We start from the raw sequence: 20,317 nt of genomic DNA on the forward strand, positions 1-20,317 counted from the left end.
ACTAGTTTGGAGGGGATAATGAGTGTTGTTAGTGTTAGGATGGCTGTTAGGAGAAATATTATTATTATTATTATTATTATTATTATTATTATTATCATTATTACTAGTTGTATGATTGTAGATGGAGGGGCTGCTCGAGTGGCGTATTGGATTAGTAACTATATCAGATGGAGGATGGGAAGAAGAATAACTTGAAGACGAAATATTAGTGTCTGTTATGGGAGGATTGCGTGGGAGCTCAGTAATGGTGCAAGAATATATAACATCTTTATGGATGCAATCATTATTGAGTGGCCAACCATGTTTGTTATTACAATTACAATTAGTTTTGGGTTTAATTGGGAAAGAGATTTTTTGGGCTGATTTATAGGGCTGATATATATATATATATATATATATATATATATATATATAATTAGTTATATTTTTGGAAAAAAGTGCTGTATTATAAGGAAAAATCCGAAAATAAGAGCGTATTGTTAATGTTTTATTTCCAGAAAATTCAGATGAGATAAGTCATCGGTACCGTCGGTTTCAAACCTTATAATTACGGACGGTTTTAAATACTCATATAAAGCTCTTTTCAGACAAAAATATGTGTGTGTGTGTGTGTGTGTGTGTGTGGTGTGTTTGGTGTGTGTGTGTGCGCGCGCACGCGCGTGCGTGTGTGTAGTCGTTTGGAAAATAAGTTCTTTATAAATACCAAAACACATTCCAAAGCATATGATTTTATTATTAAACATTTCTTTTGGCGTTGAACATTTCAGAAATATTAAGAGTAATTTGTTTCGTATTTAGTGTGGGAGACACTGTTTGCCAGAGAAATAGAAAGTCAAAACGATTCTTGATTAAATACATCAACAAAAATGAAAGACGAACAACTTTTATAATATAATTTTTATATATAAAAAAATAACCTAGATTTAAAATAGGTCAGTTCACTTGATATCGATGCTCTTCGCTAAAACAGCACACACAAAGGAACGGGTCAGCCGGGGGTCAACTGGGCCTTTGTCCTGTAAGTGCCTGCTCATTGGCTGGTTAGGAAGGGTGACGTGGAAACTAGAAAGCTGATTGGCTAACTAAAAACTCAATAGAAGGTGCGTATATAAAAACGCGAGACAACCACAAAATTCTCGCATAAGCCGGAGGAATCCTAGCGTGGATGAAACGTGAAATATTCTGTGTAGCTTAATCGCCATATATATTTTAAACCTTACTATATATATATATATATATATATATATATATATATATATATATATATATATATATATATATATATAACTCTATTTTTTGGAAAAAAGGATTCAATCAAAGTGCTCTATTGTAAGGAAAAAATCCGAAAATAAGAGCGTATTATTTATGTTTTATTTACAGAAAATTTAGATGAGATAAATCATGGGTACCGTCGGTTTCAAATCCGATAATTAGGGATCGTTTTAGATACCCATATCAAGCTTTGTTCAGAAAAAAATATATGTGTGCGTAGTCGTTTGAAAAATTAATTCTTTATAAATACCAAAACCTATTCGAAAGCATATGATTTTATTATTTCACATTCTATTTGGCTTTGGACGATTCAGAAATATTAATAGTAATTTGTTTGTATTTAGTGTGGGAGGCACTGTTTGCCAGAGAAATAGAAAGTCAAAACGATTCTTGATTAAATACATCGACAAAAATGAAAGACAAACAACTTTTATAAACACCGAATTCCTTGAAGTTCTTTTTGGTTTCATAGTGTTCACAACTGACGTTTTTGATTTCTTTGTTATTCCCCAAATTTACTCACTTGAATGATATAAAGATAGAGAAATCCTCAGCCCATTCATATCCTGGACAAAAAGAAAAGAAATATATTAACAGGATTCCACACCAATATAAGAACAGTTAATGCAAGCTTATAAGAACTGTAGCGAAAATTACAAACAATATTCAATATTAAATGAGAATTGTATGAAAAGTGAAAATAGTTTTTTTTATTAAAGTATTTAATTTAAATTGTATCAATTTACGAAAATAGTTAAAAGCTTGGCTAATGTAATGTTAACTGATATTCTGCAAAAAGGCTTACATAAATGTACACAGAAAATCATAATTGCATTTACTTTTACGGAAGAATATGAATGGATAATAGATTTAACATAATCCGGAAAACTTAAAATTTAACTTGAATTCCCATCGGATAAAAAGTCCCTAAACTTAAAAGGCAATATATATATATATATATATATATATATATATATATATATATATATATATATATATATATAATGAATGAATTACAAAAGTCTATATTCCAAAGTTCATGATGTTGACCATTCTACCATTTATTCTTTTGATTCAGTTGACATTTACAATTCTTGATAATATCTGTTTCGTAGCACAAAATCAATCACTTAATTATTATTTCGTAGCACAAAATCAATCACTTAATTATTATATAAATAAATTAATTAATCTATTTTGCCTTTAACTTCAATAGTTAGCATATATCCGTGAATATATATATATATATATATATATATATATATATATATATATATATGTGTGTGTGTGTGTGTGTGTATTCTTGGTAGTTTTTCACATTTTTAAATTTATATGAAAGAAAAAAAACTCGTCCTTTTTCTTAATCTGCTTCTTTTGCCCGTTTCACTTTTCTAGGAAACGATAGATCGGATCTGGCTGGAATTTTTTATGGATCCTTATTTTTATATGGTGCCGCGAACCAAGTATTATGGTATCCGTTTGATCCAGGGTTAGGGATGAATAAGGATTAGTCATCACAATATCACATTTACTCTAGAAGTTTGTCATAATAAGCCAACCGATTATATCTTTCGTGACGAAATTATCAATGTAAACGTAACCGCTCAAGTCACTCGCAGAAATCAAACAGGGACAAAAGTCACTTTCAAACCAATTTCTTGCAGGCTAATTCTTATATTGGGGGGTATATATTACGGCGCCAGACCGAGTATGTAATATTCGCTCTGTATAACATGGAGGGGTGTATATTATGTACGTCTGTCTAAACTGGTACATCGTCTACTGATATAACACGTACAAGAGATACAGTATAACAACGGACATGTACATTTACAACACACAGAGATAATAATAGTTCTCTGGGGTTGTAACATCGGACCAATCGGAGAAGCATACCTGATCCGTCCATGATCTTGCTTGACGGATCATCGGGAAAAGCTGGAAATAAGATTCATCCCAATTAATTAATAAATCTCGGGTTGTCTTTACAGCAACTTTTATTACCGATGTTTCACCATTGGAAAGCTATCACCGATCCTAGACTAACGAATTCTGCTCCCTTCTACTGGAAACCATCACTAGCCGTTGACTGTCTTACTCCCTCTCTCAACCCCGACACCGTCTACTCTCTTTCGCTCCCGATCTCTGACTGATCAAATCATAGTCTTTTCCAAGCTTTACAATAAAGTCCACTTCATTTTACAAAACTTCTACATCAGACTCTTGAGGTCAGCGTATTTTTTAAATCATTGTTTATATTCTAACATTCTTATCTATTAAAAACATCTAAACATAAATAATTTTCACTGTAAATGTTTATTTAGCTATGTTCTTACAAATATAACACCGATCATAATCTTCGACGTTACCCTGCTAATATCTAACATAATCGATGCGCCTATTTCAACAACCACAGTTGAGATGAGAAATAAATCTTATGTATCAAGTAGATAGAAAGCCATACTCTGTGGCCATAACAGTGTTCAACAGGAACGAAACTTGCATTTATAGCTTCGGTTTGCCGCCTTTTTTTGTTACTCATCCTTATATGACGGCTTCTATTATATATATACTAGCAAAAGTACCCGTCGTTGATTGGGTTCAAAAACAGCCTATAGAAAATTGACTGATTTATGAAAGTATTATAGGTTATGAAAAGGAAGGGTTGTAAAGAGATAGCTTTGAATTTGGGGGCATCAAAACCAAAGCAAAATATGATGAAAGTAAAAATAAAATAAATAAACCCCATCATTTATTATACCATACCTGTTCACACTGAAACACTTATCACAATATTCTGTGGATCTATATTAAAAACCCTTGTTAAACTTTGTGACATATTTCGATTCTATGGAGGTCAGGCGCGAACGAACACCCCCATAATTTTATTATACCATATTTCTTCAAACTGAAACATACTTATCAAAGTAGACTTACGCAGATAGATATGAAAAGTCTTTATTAAAGTTTGTGCCTATTTCCATTCTATAGAGACCAGGCGCGAACGCAGACCCCACAATTTTATTATACCATCCCTATTTAAGTCAAAAACATACTTATAAAAGTATTATTATGTACATCTATATCAAAAACCTTTGTAAACGATTTTTTAATTTTTAATTTTTTATTTCTATACTTTGTGGACCCCACAATTGTAATGAATCATCATTATGCCAGATCAAACATACAGCTTCCTGTGTCTCGATACATCTATCATAATATGAAATCAGTTTTCTATAATAGTCAACCATATAGGAGCATATTCGTGACCAGACGTACACACGGACGTTCATATATATATATATATATATATATATATATATATATATATATATATATATATATATATAATAGAGTTTTCGAGCGAGATTTTTGGCCTGAAGGCGTAGTCTCCCCAATAACGGGTGATTACAGAAACATGTATGCACACATGTAACCATCGATGTTTGTGTAAATAAATTATATATCTATCTATATATCTATAAAAGTGAACGTGTGTGTGTGAGTGTGTGTGTCTGTGTATATTTCCCTACGAAATAACTCTGTCAATTTTCAGTCAACAGACTGGAAATTTGATATACAGGATACTGAGATTTGGGAAAATCGATGTGATCGGTTTTTGGACAGAAATTTGGCGATTAAAGGGTCAAAGTTCAACGATTTGATCTTTGAGAACTCTACCAAAATCCTCCGACAATTTTAGGTCTAAACACTTGAAATTTTAGATATATGTTCCTTGGACATGGCTCTAACTTAATTGCTTTATTTGAGCCCAAAACAATAAATTTTAAGGGGTCATAATAGGAGTAAAATTTTAAAAAAATTGAACCTTTTTTTTGCTGCTCAGCATACACCTCCAAACATCTGGGCAACGCCGGGGACCCATGCTAGTATATATATATATATATATATATATATATATATATATAAAAGTGTAAGTGTGTGTGTGTGTCTGTGTACATTTCCCTACGCAATAACCCTGTCAATTTTTAGTCTACAGACTCGAAATTTGATATACAGGGTACTGAAAATTGGGAAAATCGATGTGATCTGATATTTGTGAATTCTACCAAGCTCCTCCAACAATTTATGGTCTAAGCCCTTGAAACTTTAGATATAGGTTCCTTGGACATGGGTCTAACTTAATAACTTGATTTGAGCCAAAAACACTAAATTTTAAGGGGGCATAATAAGGGTCAAAGTTACAAAAATTGACCGCTCTTTTTTTTGCTTAACATAGCATACACCTCCAAATACCCGGGTAACGCCGGGCACCCATGCTAGTATATATATACATTTATATATATATATATCACCTCCTATATGATTAACAGTGAACTGTCATCAATTATTTCTTATATATATATGTATATATATATATACACATATATATATATATACGTGTGTGTATGTCCGTGTGTGTGTGTGTGTGTGTTTGTGTGTGTGTGTGTGCGGATATAAAAATAATTGATGTCAGTTCAAAGTTTAATAAACTTTATTCGGTCATCAAATTAATAACAAAAAATATGTGAAGAAAAGTCTGCAGACTATAGCATTTCGAAACTTAATACTTATCATCAGAAGAGAGAAGTAAAGAAGAGCAACGTTATAGGTAAAATCCTGGCATATGAACATTCGCCCAGAAAAAAAACAACAGATACTAAAGGTATAAGTAGATAGTGAAAAATTGTTATCAATAGAAGAAGAATAAAAAAAAATAAAGAAAGATGAAACAATAATAGAGAAGAATAGAAATAAAATATAATAAAAATGCAATAAATCTAAATATAAAATATAAAAATGAAAATACATAATAAATTTAATAAATAAATATTTTCTTTATATATATATATATATATATATATATATATATATATATATATATAACTACTTCATTTATTCACATAAATTTAATATACGAAAGTATAGATTTATGCGTAAACTTTAAATATTTACTTCAAAAGGGCTCAATGCGTAGGTAGAGCTAGTTAGTAATTTATAAAATATATATGGCGATTAAGCTACACTGAATATTCTGCGTTTCATCCAACTATAGTATTCGTCAGGCTTATGTGTATATATATATATATATATATATATATATATATATATATATATATATATATATATATATATATATACTAGCTGTACCCTGCCACGCGTTGCTGTGGCTCAAATTGGCGCAATAGAAAAGTTCCAAAATGAGAAAATGCATGTTTCTTATAGGTTTAATTCCACATTTCATATGGGTACACAGTTTTTGTTTTGTCATTTTCTTAGCTGATACAGAGATTTTCTGGTTTGATGACTCTTGAACACATAACATAAATTCTCCATGTGAAAAAAAAAACAGTCAGTGTGTAGTTGTAAGCCAAACAATTGCAAAGATTGTTCCCTGAGCTTTGTTATTGGTTATTGCAGTAGAGTATTTGAGGGAAGCATTTATTTCATCTGCCGGTTTGGATTGAAGAATTACAGATAGCATTTGTCTGAAATCTCCTGTAAGCAATATTACTGCATTTCCAAATAGTCTGCCATTGCCATGCAAATCTTGCAAAGATCGACCAAGAGCCTCAAGTGATTATTTGCCTGCCGTTGTGCATGCATCCTAAACAATAAGTTAGAATTTCTGTAATATTTTTCCCCATACTGGATGGCTTGCAGATGTTGAACATGAGATTTTTGTAAAATTGAATGTTTAATAGTAGTTTCAAACTAAAATAAGTAGTTCTACTTGATAGGAAGATCGCAGGTATTCCGTATGGACAGATGGACAAGAAGATATATAGATAGAACAGATCAAGTAAGAGGGAAATTCAGAAAGAGAAGGATAGAGGGAGATAGAGCGAGAGTTAGAAACAGAGAGGAAGCGATACAGAGGAAAGGAGAGAAGGGAAGATATAGAGGGAATTAGAGAGAGAAAGGGACACAAAGAGAGATGGTGATATATATATATATATAGAGAGAGAGAGAGAGAGAGAGAGACAGACAGAGAGAGAGAGAAAGAGAGAAAGAGAGAGAATTAGAGGGGAGAGAGATGGATAGAGAGAGTTATTAAGAGAGGAAGAGAGGGTGAGAGAAACAGAGGGTGCAGTACACTTCTCCGTTTTTCCTCGATTAGTAAATCTAACTCGATCCTTAGAGACTGGGGCAATTTTTATTTTTGTTACTATCCAAAGTAACGGTTTTTTTTTCGGGAGCTAGATTTTCCACAAGTTAGAACCGATTAGGTTATTTGTACTTTCACCTAACAATTTAATGAACAAAAAAATATTTTAAAACCTGAATTTAACGTGTAAATACTAATTTAAAAAAATAGAACGGTAACGTAAGTGCATAAGCACTACTTTATTTCAAATATTTATTTTCCAAAGACGGGTTGAATGAATTAAACTTTAAGTGTTGTGTAATTATTTTCTCAGCGTTCGACTTTCACCGGCGCATGACGTCAACAGCCGGATAAAGTCGAGTGTTACCGAGGAAATAATAAAAACGCTATGTGAAAGAAAAAGTAAAGTAAAATTAAAAAAAAAAACAACAAAAAAAACTACCGGTCATTTGTATTTCTTAATAAATGTTTGTAGAAAATAACATGTTTTTTTTTTGTCACAAAAATAAAGTTTTAGCATTTTTTGCAATAAATAATAGCAACTTCGTTAATTTTTACGACTTGCCCCAGCGTATTATAAACACCTCAACCTCCTAATGTTAAAAACTGCTTTAGGAATACACACTACCTCCCCATGTTAAGAACGGCTTTCGAGGTTTTGGGGGTATATATATATATATATATATATATATATATATATATATATATAATATAAATTTGGTTCGTTAAAAATGAATAAAACCATATTTATACGTTACCAATTCATTTGAAATGTTCAGACAACCCATCTTTAGAGTCGAGGCATGTTTTTATGTCATTAAAATAAATTTACCTCGCGAATTATTAAAATATTAAATAAAATATACATATTTTTCGAAGTCGTTTCTGCGAGGCTTGTCTGGTTTTATTTCTGGTAACTTCCGTTTCAACTACTACAAGGTAAGTAAAAAAAAAAACAAAAGACTTACTCATGCAGAGAGTGATCCGTGCTGAAATAAGAACGTTATTATTTAAAAAGCCATTCTTAACATGAGGAAGGGAGGGTGTTTTGTACCTATTCTGTACTTTAACCTTACAATTGAATAAAAACATATCATAAAACTTTTATTTAAATGGGCCCAACTCTCTTTCTGATCTACATCAATGACCTCCCTAAACACATACTTAAATCATTCGTTGATATCTATGCTGACGACACGACCATCTACGGTAATACATCAAAGGCTTTAAATGACAAAGTTCTCTCTGATTCTCTCTCCTCTGATCTCGAGCGCGTGGTTCAGTGGGGGAAGACGCGGCTGGTTACCTTAATGCATCTAAAACCAAGCTCCTATCCTTACATCATCAACGTTCTGATCCCCATCTTGCATCAATTGGGATGGATGGCTCTCGTCTGGAAGAGGCCCCTTGTTTTGACAAGCTTCTGGGTTTGACCTTTACTCCTGATCTGAAATGGAACACGTACATCAAGTCTGTTGCCAAGGTCGCTGGAAAGATGGTGGGATCCTTCTACCGCTCCAGAAGATATCTCACTCATGCAATTCTCTATCTATATTAAAGTCAAGTACGTCTAATGATGGAATACTTCTGCCATATCTGGGCAAGAGCTGCTAAAAACAGCCTATCCTGCCTTGACAAAGTACAAAATAGACTTCGTGGCTTAGTGGGGGATGCCCTTTTCTCTACCCTGCAACCTCTCTCCCACAGAAGAGACGTTGCGAGCCTATCCTTGTTTTATCATTATTTCCATGGAAAGTGCTCGTCTGAACTCCCATCTCTGGTCCTGTTACGTTGCCCAGGACCCCAGGTTGGGAACGGTCGTAGTTAGTAAGTTCCCTGCTGCAATAAAACCTACCAGCCGACTTTTATTGATCGTCTAGTTTGTTTAGGACTTTGGTCGTCAGGGCAACTGCCAAGACAGCAGAGTTATTTCCCCCTTGACCGCGCATTTTTTCCTCTTACTTGCTGTCAGCTGTCAACCGCTTGTCATAACAACGTTGCCGGCTGAAACAAAATTAACATGCACACAAAATCGATAATGGATCACGCATTTCCGGGTCACGTTTTCAGTTTTTGTTGACAAATGCATTTCTGCATCTGACCCAGAGACACTGTAACCCATTTCTCTTCAGCTGACCGACTATTGAATTTGTTTATACACGTGAGTCGCCACCTACTGCCAGCTTCATATGACATTCCAATCCTCCATTATAGTGCAAGGAATGTCACGTTTCAGCTAGAAATGCGTCTCACCACAACCTTCATTTTTGTAAACAAAAAAATCGTCGTCCGATTTCTCTGTTTACGACGTAATTAATTTTTTCGCTTCGACTGGTGGACAATCGATTATTCGATGCCCACCTTTAAAATATTTTCTCCTTTTTTTAAGGAAGTTTATTCCCACAGTTTGTGTCTCGGATGTCCCATCCATCCATTACATAACAGTCCCCCCTCACCAATCTTTCACGAAAAACACCCGTCTAGCTGAATCCACTGTGAAAAATTTCCCCCACTCTATATCTGTGCCTAAATCAAAACGTGGATTCCATGAACAAAGCTTCTTTCTTAGAACTGCACTCCTGTGGAACTCTGTTCCATCTGACTGCTTCCCACCTGACTACAACTTGGATGTCTTCAAGTCAAACGTAAACAAATTCCTAATGAACCGCCCCCTTAAGTAAACACTTCATCAAATCTCCATACTAACGTACTGTAATTGCAATAACCCTTATCCCTGAGTGGCTTCCGGGCCTTGATAAGTGGTGAACACGGTGTAAAAAAAAACGATGATGCAACCGCACTATTCGAATCCCAGTTTCTGGTATTCAGAACCATAGAATCTTACCGCACAGTTAACTGCCGTTTGTAAGTGAAACGATAATTTCACTAAATATAAAAACTTACCTGTGCTCCACCTGGTATATGTTGGGTTGCCTGAGTGCAAGATTTGGGGGTATAGTCCGTTGCTTTCGTATGAGCAGTAATGAATAGGCTTAGTCACCATTAACCAACCCGAATCATATGGACATCCACCGTGAGTTGAGGAAATGTAAAAGTTCCTATGAATCCTGAATATAGATTAAAATATGAAAATCTAAGTTTTTGAAGCATAAAAATAGGCAAAGTTCGATTCGGTTATATTTTCCTTTGCATTAAAACATTTTAGAAATAAATTAGTCAAATCCACTTACTAAAAGCAAGTAAGAAAAGAATTTTAGATATTATTTGGTGAGAAATTTCTTATATAAATTAATATATATATATATATATATATATATATATATATTATTTGGGGTAAACGGTTATATATGGTCGCTATAAATAGCCATCTGTTTCAGTCAAAGAGACTTCATCAAGCGACCTGGAACCTCTCGACACCGAAAATAAAAATGAAAAATGGGATAGATTAGAGAGAAATTAAAAAAGAAAAATGGAGCTGTTCAAAAAAAGGTTCCAGGTAGCCTGATGAAGTCTCTTTCTGAAACAGATGGCTATTTGTAGCGACCATACGTAACTGTTTACCCTCAAATAATAAACAAATATTTTGCTCTTCTTATTGAGTACTATTTAACAAACTCGTTGTCTTCATTAGTTCTGACTTTTGAACACCTCAAACCTATATATATATATATATATATATATATATATATATATATATATATATATATATATATATATAATTGAAATATATAATTGAAAAATTAAAAAAAAATATATATAATTGAAAAATTAAAAAAAAAAAAAAAAAAAAAGGGGGGGATTAAACAAAACGAGATTTGAACGTGGATTCGCGAGGTATATATACTTCACACTTCCGGTTATAAGATAGACGAATATTGGCTGAAGAGAGCTCGATAAGGATACCTTAAACGGGCCTTATTATCGGGCTTGAAACCGACGGTACCAATGACCTGTCTCAACTAACAACTTTCTGTACACAAAATATATATATATATATATATATATATATATACATACATATATAGATTAAAATTATTAAGAATGTTAAAAGTGTAATAAAACATTGAACACCTATAAGGGAGGAAAATTCCCGTAACCTCCCACCAGAGAATTAAATGCATGTGAGATATAATTCTATTTAAGCTATATTTAGGTTGTCAGGCCACTTGAACGTATCTGGTCGATATTAGGCACTTAAAATAACGAAAAGAAGAGATATCAAGAAACGATTGAGGAGGGGGTTTTAAGGACTCTCTAATACAGTGTTTTAGAAATTGTAACGAAAGTTGACACGAGCTGAGATTAAGGAAGGAGAAAAAAATAAAAAAGGAGAGGTATTATGTAAGGGTCGTATATGTCCGTCAAAGGTAAATACAAATAGAAACACATGGCCAAACATTCATAAACGTATATGTGAAAACTCGGTCATTATATACGCACGCATTTTCAACAATCTAATAATATTTCAATATCTTTATATCTCAGTTTTCTTATATTAAAAAGAAAGGAAAACGAGATACAAGATTCCAAGATTCATATCACTCTCAAGATTGATATATCCACGTCCCAGGTACGTAACTGTAAGAATTGCTTAGTTCTAATGAGTAGTGTATGACTTATTTCTAACAGCTGATTGATATTTTTCAAGGTCTTCATAATGTATTCGATATTCAACTTTCACAGACGGTCCAGTATAGATTTTTACAAACTCCAAATATTTCGCATTGTATGGTAGCCGGCCTCAAACAGAATCTTACAGATGGATGTCAGGTGGCTCACACTCTCTACTTCTGCACTTATAACTATTGCTTAGACCACGTATCTTTTTTTTTATATAATTTTAATTTTCCTTTTATCGTGTTATGTTCAATTAGATTACGATATGTTTTTCTCATTTAGAATTTTCCACGTGTGCTCTTACGTAGACAAGTGTGTGAATGTAATTATTGGTATCATAGTACTTTTCTTTATGTTCCATATTCCCTTTACCGTTATGGAAGTCTCCATATATTTTCTGCCTCATTCAGCTTTACCGTTCAGTGGTGTAATCTACTACATGGCGTATTTTTTCTGTGTTATTAATTAGTCGTATTTGTTTTTACATAGGCATCACCACTTATCAAGGCCAATAGGCCACTCGAGGATAAGGGTTAAATAGTGTACAGTAGAAATTGGACAATGCATATCCTAGAAACTTAATCTTTTCATTTTACATTACTTGCTATGTTTTTTCTTTACTTTCTGCCTGTGCTTAAAACTAAACAAAGGTTTCATGAGTAAAGTTTCTTTCCAAGAACTACGCGACTGTCGAAAACAACGCCGTGGGGGGTTGCTTCAGGCTAATTATAGGTCGTTTTCAAGTCGAATGCAAAGTTATTGTTAAGCAATTCTTTTAAATAATTAAATTCTGTACAATTTCAAACGTGACCAATCCTCGCCTTACCGACCATGTTACACTCATTAACCCGTATCCTCAAGTGGCTTTCAGGTCTTCATAAATGGCGACTCTATAGTAAAATAAATATGATATGCATTTGCATTTTTTGCTAATTATGTGTTTATGTAATTTTATAATTTATTTGGTCACGTTGTTAGTAACGATTATGAATACAATTTAGAAATAATTGTAAAAATGCATTTACAGAGATAGGTTGAGTTCTATCTTATGAAATATTTTACGGGGTTTAATCTGTGTATTCATGTTTTGTATTTTGTGAGATTTTCATTTCTTTTAAATTGACAATTTATACATTAAAAGAATAAATGTTTGTATTAAAAAAGGTAAAACTTCTTTTAACAAAAGCTTAACCAACGACGATAAATCTTAAACTTTAATTCTCTCTTTCCCTTTCTCTCTCTCTCTCGCTCTCTCTCTCTATCTATCTCTCACTCACTTTCTATTCGCTGTCTGAAATTTAATTATTTGTCTTCCTCAATTACTCCTACATATAGGTGACCTATATCTAAAATAAGTAATGAATGCGAACTATAACAAATCTAGTTACGAATACAAGTTCTATATTTAGAGAAAAATGGCTGCCCGACATGTGCTTTAAAGTGAGAAAGTCTTCATTTTGATCTTTATTGTTACAGTAAGCAATGATTTTTCTTTTTACTCTTCAAACTACGAGGGACGTTCCAAAAGTAATGCCTCCTATTTTTTATTCCGCCTGAATAAGGAATTGCAAATTGTATTGTTATGACTGAGTTTATGTATTTATGACCTGAAAGTTTCATTTTCCTGTTGCATATATTGACATCTAAGAAAGCAAACTGTTATGGAATTCGCCAGAATCAGAGATGCGTATTTGGATTCCTTCATGCAAAAAAAATTAAGCCCATCAACATTTCTTAGTGCCTGTTGAACGATTAAAAAGCCGATTCAGTTGATGTCAACACAGTTAGGAGATGGGTTCGTCGATTTCAGCGTAGCGACAGAGATGTGAGTGACAAAGCGCGTTCCTATCTTTTACAACACAGGCAAAAAAATGTTGTTAAATGTGCATTAATAATGGTGTCAATGTAGAAAATAAACTCTGGAGCACAAAAATCGCTCGTTTTAATGGTATGACTCCTGTCTTCGTAGCACGTCAACGTTTTAGTTTTGCCGTTACAAAAAAATGAAGGCCTTACTTTAGAACGACCCTCGTACACTTCCTAAAAAAATTCATTTATATTTTACCATAATAACGCACAGACAAACAGGAATGTCAATAAACAAAGTATGTTGTGAGAGGTAATAAATAGAACTGACGAGTTTCTTATGGTAAAAACGTTACACGGTGCTGTTTTTAAATCGGTCCAAGGCGATTCCAAAACGCGAGACATTGAGAACCAATTTTCTTTTGTTGAACCTTCACCATTGAAAACTATACGCACAACAGTATTGTTGTCTTTTCTTGCAATCAGCTTCACCTGGAAATTTAAAAGGAAAATAAAGAAATATTAAAATAGAAGAAATGAAACATATATATATATATATATATATATATATATATATATATATATATATATATATATATATATATATATACTAGCAGTTTAGCTCGACTTTGCTCGGGCCCTATGTACTGTTCATAAGTTTATGTGCATATGTATATATATATTACAAAGTTTGACTCATGTCCAAGTAACCTAGATCTAAATTTTCAAGTGTTTAGACCCCCAAAATGGCAAAGGAGTTTGATAAAGTCTGCAAAGGCCAACTTTTTCAACTTTGACATCTTGGTAGCCAAAATTTCGCCCCAAAACTGATTAAACTACTTACTGCATGTCTGAATACCTTTTATGATAAATTTTAAATGTTAAGACCCAAAATTGGCTGAATAGTTTGCTAGAGACCGCAAAGGTCAAATCTTTGGATTTTTTTTTTATCCCTTGGTAGCAAAGCTTTCGGCCAAAAACCGATTAAAAAGCTTGCCCTATGTCTGAATACACTTTATATAAAATTTCAAATGTTTAGACCAAAAATTGGCTGAATTATTTGGTAGAGATTTTTAACTTCGGTCCCAATTTTGACCCCTTAACATTTATTATTTTGGGCTCAAATTAAATTAAAAGGTTTGACCCCTGTTCAAAAATTTCAAGTGTTTGGTGGAGGAGTTTGATAGAATTTTCAAAGATCAAGTCGTTGAACTTTGACCTCATGACAGCCAAATCTCTGGCCGAAAATGGATTAAAAAGATTTTCCCAAATCTCAATACCGCTTATGTCAAATCTTGAGTCTGTAGACTGAAAATTGACAGAGTAGTTTGGTAGGAAAATGTACACACACCGACACACACAGACAATTTCCCTTATATATATATATATATATATATATATATATATATATATATATATATACTAGCATTTAGCCTGGCGTTGCCCGAGTGTTTGGAGGTGTGGGTTGTGAAAAAAAAGTGGTAGTAGGAAGGAAGGCTCGAACCCGTACTGTAAAGGAGGAAAAGAACGGGGGAAAACCTGACGTCTTTGCTGTTACGACCACCACCAAACCGGAAGAGTAGACAATCGAAAGGAGAGGATGACTCTCAAAAATATCAGCGAAAAAAGCGACCCCCCTGTAGAAAAGTGCCCAGTTGAAGGTGAAAATATTGATGCTTTTAGCCAATTTTTCGATATTTGTCGTCTGAAAGGTCTAACTTCAAAATGATACTGATCTTGGTAAAATCCGTCGCCTTTGTCGAAAGTTTTAGGCAGACATGCAAACATACATACATACATTTATATATTGGTAACTAAAAATTTTCGCCCCAAACTGATGATAAAGCTAGCACTATCTCTGAATACCCTTTATGTAAATTTTCAAATGTTTAGACCTGAAATTGTCTGGGTAATTTAGTAGAGACCGCAGAGGTCAATTTTTTTAAAACTTTGATCCCTATTATGCCTCCTTAACATTTACTTTTTGGGGCTCAAATCAAGTTATTAAGTTAGGTCCATGCCCAAGGAACCTATATCTAAAATTTCAAGTGTTTATACCAAAATTGTCGGAGAAGTTTGGTAGAGTTCTCAAAGGTCAAATCGTTGAACTTTGACGTCTTAACAGACAAATTTCTGCCCGGAAACGGATTACAAAGATTTTCCCAAATCTCAGTAGCCTGTATGTCAGATTTCGACTCTGTAGACTTAAAATTGACAGAGTCATTGCATAGGGAAATTTTCGTTAAGAACATTTCTGAACAAATTCGAATTTTGCATGGAAAGTTTAAATAAAGCGGACAAATTATTAGTGCTGAAATCGAAACTAGAGGGTGATGTGTTTGACGTAATCTCCAGTCTAGATATAACCACAGATAATTATGATATAGCCCTAAAATTGTTAAGGGAAAAACATTTGAATCCTGATTTGATTAAAAATCAGATATTTTAGGAAATTATTCCTGCTCCGTCTGTTATAACGGATTTTAAAATTTTGAAGTCGTTTCTCGAAAAAGTTAAGAGAAATTTGACTGAGCTCGACAAGTCCTATGGGACTGATTTTTTACTGAGAGTAGCGCCTCAGGAGCAATGATAGCTCACATAATATTTGCCAAGTGTCGTAATGCCATTAGAAGAGAGTTGATGAATAGAAGTGGGGAAAGATACCCTTCACTAAATAATATTATGTCGCATGTATTTGAAGTAATGGAATACTTATTAGCCGCCCCGCTCGATGTTCGGCGGGAAATTTGCGCGCCAAAAATGGCGCCTTTTCCACCCAAGATGAAAGCCAAAATGGCGTCTTCTTCCATGAGAGAAGGAGGGGCCACTTTATTTTGTAAACTGTGCCAAGCTACAGATCATTCAATCAAGAACTGTAGTAAGTTTTGCACCTTCGAAGCAAAGTGTCGAAGGGCTAAATAGTTAAATTTATGTACTCGGTGTTTGGGTGAGCATGCAGAGGCATTTTGTCGTGGTAGTAAAGGTTTTCCTTACCCGTGTGTAATATGTGGGTTGAGAACCCATTTTACCGCCATGTGTCCCAAAGAAATTAATCCTTTGTGGGCCAAACAATATATTCTGAATCGCGGAATAGTATTTTTCCCGTCATCAGAATATTTATGAAAACACACGGACAACCGGTATATTTCTTCTATTTAATAGATACTGGGTCAAAACATTCGTTTTTCGCCCAGGAGATTCTCAGTAAATTGTGTTCTGAAAAACCCATAAACCACAAGAAGGTTAATATGGGGGTGAACACGCTTATCGGGAGTGACTCCTTAAGATTGAAGGAGTGCTACATATCGATCGAATTGGGGAATCGAAACCCCTTTAAATTTGCAGCTTTATCTCTCAAAAATTAAATTTAAAATTTGAAGTGAATAACTTCAATAAAGTTGTCGAAAACTTATCTCAGGAATGTTTCCGGCTATATCCCGGATATAAGAATTTGAATGGAACAACCTTTATGGGGATTATTGGATTGGACATCTGAGCAAGTTAAATAATCTAAAGCTAGTTGAGTGTCTTAATGGAAATGCATGGTGCCATGGAAAATTCATAATTCCGTTTGGCGAGAGCCGACATTTTTTTTAAAAAGATTCGAATGAGGTAGAATCGCCCCCCCTTCAATTATATAGTAAAATCACTTCCTCAATCCAACAGTTATTTAATCGATTCGGTGCTAAATCCGACACTCTCTTATTAGGACGGTTTGAAGCCTTTCTTTTTCGAGTCCACGGTCGAGCATGGGGTTGACACTCTGCTCAGTCTCGATTCATTAGGTATTGAAGATGCTAAGTTGTCGGCTGTGGACAAGAAAAAAATAGAAGATTTAAAAAACTCTATCATATGGGAGGGTGGCAAATATCACGTAGACTTACCGTGGTATCATGACAGGATCCCACTGGTAAACAGTAACTTTGTGACTTCCTTAAACGTAATGGACAGAGTGGCAGATTCCTTAGAAATGAAAGGGAATGTATAATGAGTACCTCCAAGTGTTTGAGGATTATGAGGAATGTGGAATAGTAGAGCAGTTTTTCGTCCTGCCTGGAAAGTATGAAAATTATATTTGGGTTCCACATAGACCCGTTATTAAGGAGGGGACTGGAGTGACGACAAAAATTCGTCCCGTATTCAACTGCTCCCTAAAACGTCGAGAGGGGGCGTCAATTAATGACGCTGCCTACATGGGCGTGAACTTATCTGCTAATTTATTGGATTTATTGCTGGGATTCAGGAAAAATAAATATGTCCTTCTTGGCGATATAAGAAAGGCCTTTTTACAAATTCACCTTAAGTCAGAAGAGAATAAAAACAGATTTTGTTTTTTCCTTAAAAAGGTGACAAATTGTGTACTTACAGGTACAATGTTGCATCGTTCGAGGATAAATCCAAATATGATTAAATTAAACCTTATGTCTTGAGTCCTTATTCCACTGATACTAAACCTTATGTTTATGCTTTAATTTTAAAGAAAATACATTACATTACATGGAAACAACAACAACAACAACAACAACAACAACAACAACAATAATAATAATAATAATAATAATAATAAGGGAACATGATTACTTGTGTTTAATTATTTAAGAAAAATATCTTAAAATACACATCACAATTTATGAATTTTCGAATGAAGTAGAATAGCGGTAAGTGTTGTGATTCGATGGCATATATATATATATATATATATATATATATATATATATATATATATATATATATATATATATATATATATATATACTAGCAAAAATCGTTGATTGGGTTCAAAAACAGCCTACAGAAAATGGACTCTGATTTATGAAAGTATGATAGGTTATGAAAAGGAAAGTTTGTAAAGAGATAGCTTCGAATTTGGGGGTATCAACACCAAAGCAAAATATGATGAAAGTAAAAATAAAATAGATAAACCCCATCATTTATTATACCATACCTGTTCACACTGAAACACTTATCACAATATTCTGTGGATCTATATTAAAAACCCTTGTTAAACTTTGTGACATATTTCCATTCTATGGAGGTCAGGTGCGAACGAACATCCCATAATTTTATTATGCCATATTTCTTCAAACTGAAACATACTTATCAAAGTAGACTTACGCAGATAGATATGAAAAGTCTTTATTAAAGTTTGTGCCTATTTCCATTCTATTGAGGCCAGGCGCGAACGCAGACCCCACAATTTTATTTATACCATCCCTATTTAAGTTAAAACATACTTATCAAAGTATTCTTATGTACATCTATATCAAAAACATTTTTAATTTTTAAATTTTTTATTTCCATACTTTGTGGACCAGGCACGTACGCAGACCCCACAATTTTAATGAATCATCATTATGCCAGATCAAACATACAGATTCCTGTGTCTCGATACATTTTCTATCATTATATGCGATCAGTTTTCTATAATAGTCAACCATATAGGAGCCTATTCGTGACCAGACACGCACATAGACGGTCAGCTTTATATTATAGATATATATAAGGTCTGACGAGGCTGCTGGATCGGAAACATGGTCCAGCATCCAAAACATATTTAACTGAACAGATAAAATGGTAATATATATATATATATATATATATATATATATATATATACATACATATATACATACATATATATATATATATATATATATATATATATATGTATAGAATATAGCATTAAGAGGCTGTATTATGTCTATGGTAACTAAATATAAATTAGCACAGTCGTACGTTTGATGCATGGAAAAATAATATACTTGAATGCATAAATGAAAAGGTTATACATATTAAAAACATTAAAGCTCTAAAAAAACTAATCCTCTTCTTAGAAATTCAGAAATACTGGAGTAACTTAAATACTTCAAAATAGGTTTGTAGCAGTTCCTAGTGATAAAGCGGCAAACAATATAGCTTTCATATGTAAAACATATTATATACAACGTTTATTGATAGAAGTAGCGATTATGTGTAAAGTTTCAGATACCTATAAAGTAAGTAATATTAATTTAGATACCATTATTCTGAATAATAGTATTATTAGTGAAAAAGTAAGATTAAAATTAAAATTAGAAGGAAAACAAAACAAAATCTTCCATGTGTCTATTGAATACCTAAAATGCACAAAAATCCAGTTAGCGCTAGGTTTATTATGGGTTCAAAAACATACATTACTAAACCTTTAAGTAAAACTATATCTAAAATATTTAAATTAATTATAAATCAAATAAATAATTACAACCAAAAAAAGAAAATTCTACAATAAAATAAATGTATTTTGGGTGGTTAATAATTCACAACTAGTAAAAGAAAAATTAGATAAAATAAACTCCAGAATAAAAGCAAAATATATAGCGACTTATGATTTTAGTACGCTATATACTAAAATTCCACATGAAAAACTTATAAAAGAATTAAATGATACTGTAGATTTATCTTTTGAAGGTGGTAAAGGTAAATGTATTGACTTTTCAAACTCTAAAGCTTTCTGGTGTCAAAATAAAAACAGCAAAACTTGTGTTTTTAAAGGTATTTTTAAAGTCAGCTTAT

The 20,317-nt window shown here is 33.0% G+C and overlaps 1 protein-coding gene across 2 annotated transcripts in view; it reads right to left on the minus strand.

Annotated features, from left to right (window-relative positions):
• Positions 1 to 1,349: 1,349 nt before the first annotated feature.
• Positions 1,350 to 20,317, minus strand: part of LOC145290257 (uncharacterized) — a 48,350-nt gene continuing 29,382 nt past the window's right edge. The window contains exons 4-6 of one of the 2 annotated variants that reach the window (XM_080136472.1): positions 14,097 to 14,257; positions 10,286 to 10,449; positions 1,350 to 1,838 (exon numbers count right to left, since the gene is read on the minus strand). In XM_080136472.1, the coding sequence (XP_079992598.1) occupies positions 1,792 to 1,838; positions 10,286 to 10,449; positions 14,097 to 14,257 (372 nt within the window). In that variant the 3' untranslated portion in view covers positions 1,350 to 1,791. Of the gene's footprint in view, positions 1,839 to 10,285; positions 10,450 to 14,024; positions 14,258 to 20,317 lie in introns of both variants that reach the window. The other variant, XM_080136471.1, reaches the window with a different exon arrangement.

Source organism: Euprymna scolopes, chromosome 2 (assembly GCF_053919585.1).
Source record: "Euprymna scolopes isolate OS-2025 chromosome 2, ASM5391958v1, whole genome shotgun sequence".
Taxonomy (NCBI): Eukaryota; Metazoa; Mollusca; class Cephalopoda; order Sepiida; family Sepiolidae; genus Euprymna; species Euprymna scolopes.